Genomic DNA, 797 nt, shown 5'->3' on the forward strand with positions numbered 1-797 from the left:
AGAGAATCATGGATCGGCTGCCTCCTGCACGCCCCACACTGGGGATCGAGCCCGCAACCCGGGCCTGTGCCCTGACAGGGAATTGAACCATGACCTCCTGGTTCCTAGGTGGACGCTCACCCACCGAGCCACGCCGGCCGGGCCCTCTGCTCTTCGTAATTGTCCATGTTCTGAGAGCGTTGTCAGGTCAAGGTTGGAGCCACTTCTTTTCCCACGAAGGGCATCGCTGGCAGCTGGCGACGCCCCCTTCAGTGCTGGGATTCGGGTTGTGTTTCCAGTAGAACTTGGAAGTGTGTGTTTGATGTTTATCAACTAGATCAGCGGTTCTCAACCTTCTGGCCCTTTAAATACAGTTCCTCATGTTGTGACCCAACCATACAATTATTTTCGTTGCTACTTCATAACTGTAATGTTGCTACTGTTATGAATCGTAATGTAAATATCTGATATGCAGGATGGTCTTAGGCGACCCCTGTGAAAGGGTCGTTCAACCGCCAAAGGGGTCGCGACCCACAGGTTGAGAACCGCTGAACTAGATGGTCATCCTGTTGTTTGCTCGGTTTTGTACCCGGCTGCTGTTGTCACTGAGAACTTTGTAAAACTGCGCACAGCCCGGCCAGCGTAGCTCAGTGGCTGAGCGTCGACCTATGAGCCAGGAGATGACAGCTCGATGCCTGGTCAGGGCACATGCCTGGGTTGTGGGCTCCATCCCCATTGGGGGGCATGCAGGAGGCAGCCGATCCATGATTCTCTTTCATCACTGATCAATTATTCGGTCATCATTGATGTCTCTCTCT

The 797-nt window shown here is 53.2% G+C and overlaps 1 protein-coding gene across 1 annotated transcript in view; it reads left to right on the top strand.

Moving 5' to 3' along the window:
• Nucleotides 1-797, top strand: part of LOC102254371 (protein cordon-bleu) — a gene marked incomplete at its 3' end in the record, with an annotated part of 74,261 nt that overhangs the window by 6,714 nt on the left and 66,750 nt on the right. The window contains exon 4 of the mRNA XM_014530517.1: nucleotides 176-186. Coding sequence (XP_014386003.1) covers nucleotides 176-186 — 11 coding nt within the window. The remainder of the gene's footprint in view (nucleotides 1-175; nucleotides 187-797) is intronic.

This window comes from Myotis brandtii, unplaced genomic scaffold (genome assembly GCF_000412655.1).
Source record: "Myotis brandtii unplaced genomic scaffold, ASM41265v1 scaffold743, whole genome shotgun sequence".
Lineage (NCBI taxonomy): Eukaryota > Metazoa > Chordata > Mammalia > Chiroptera > Vespertilionidae > Myotis > Myotis brandtii.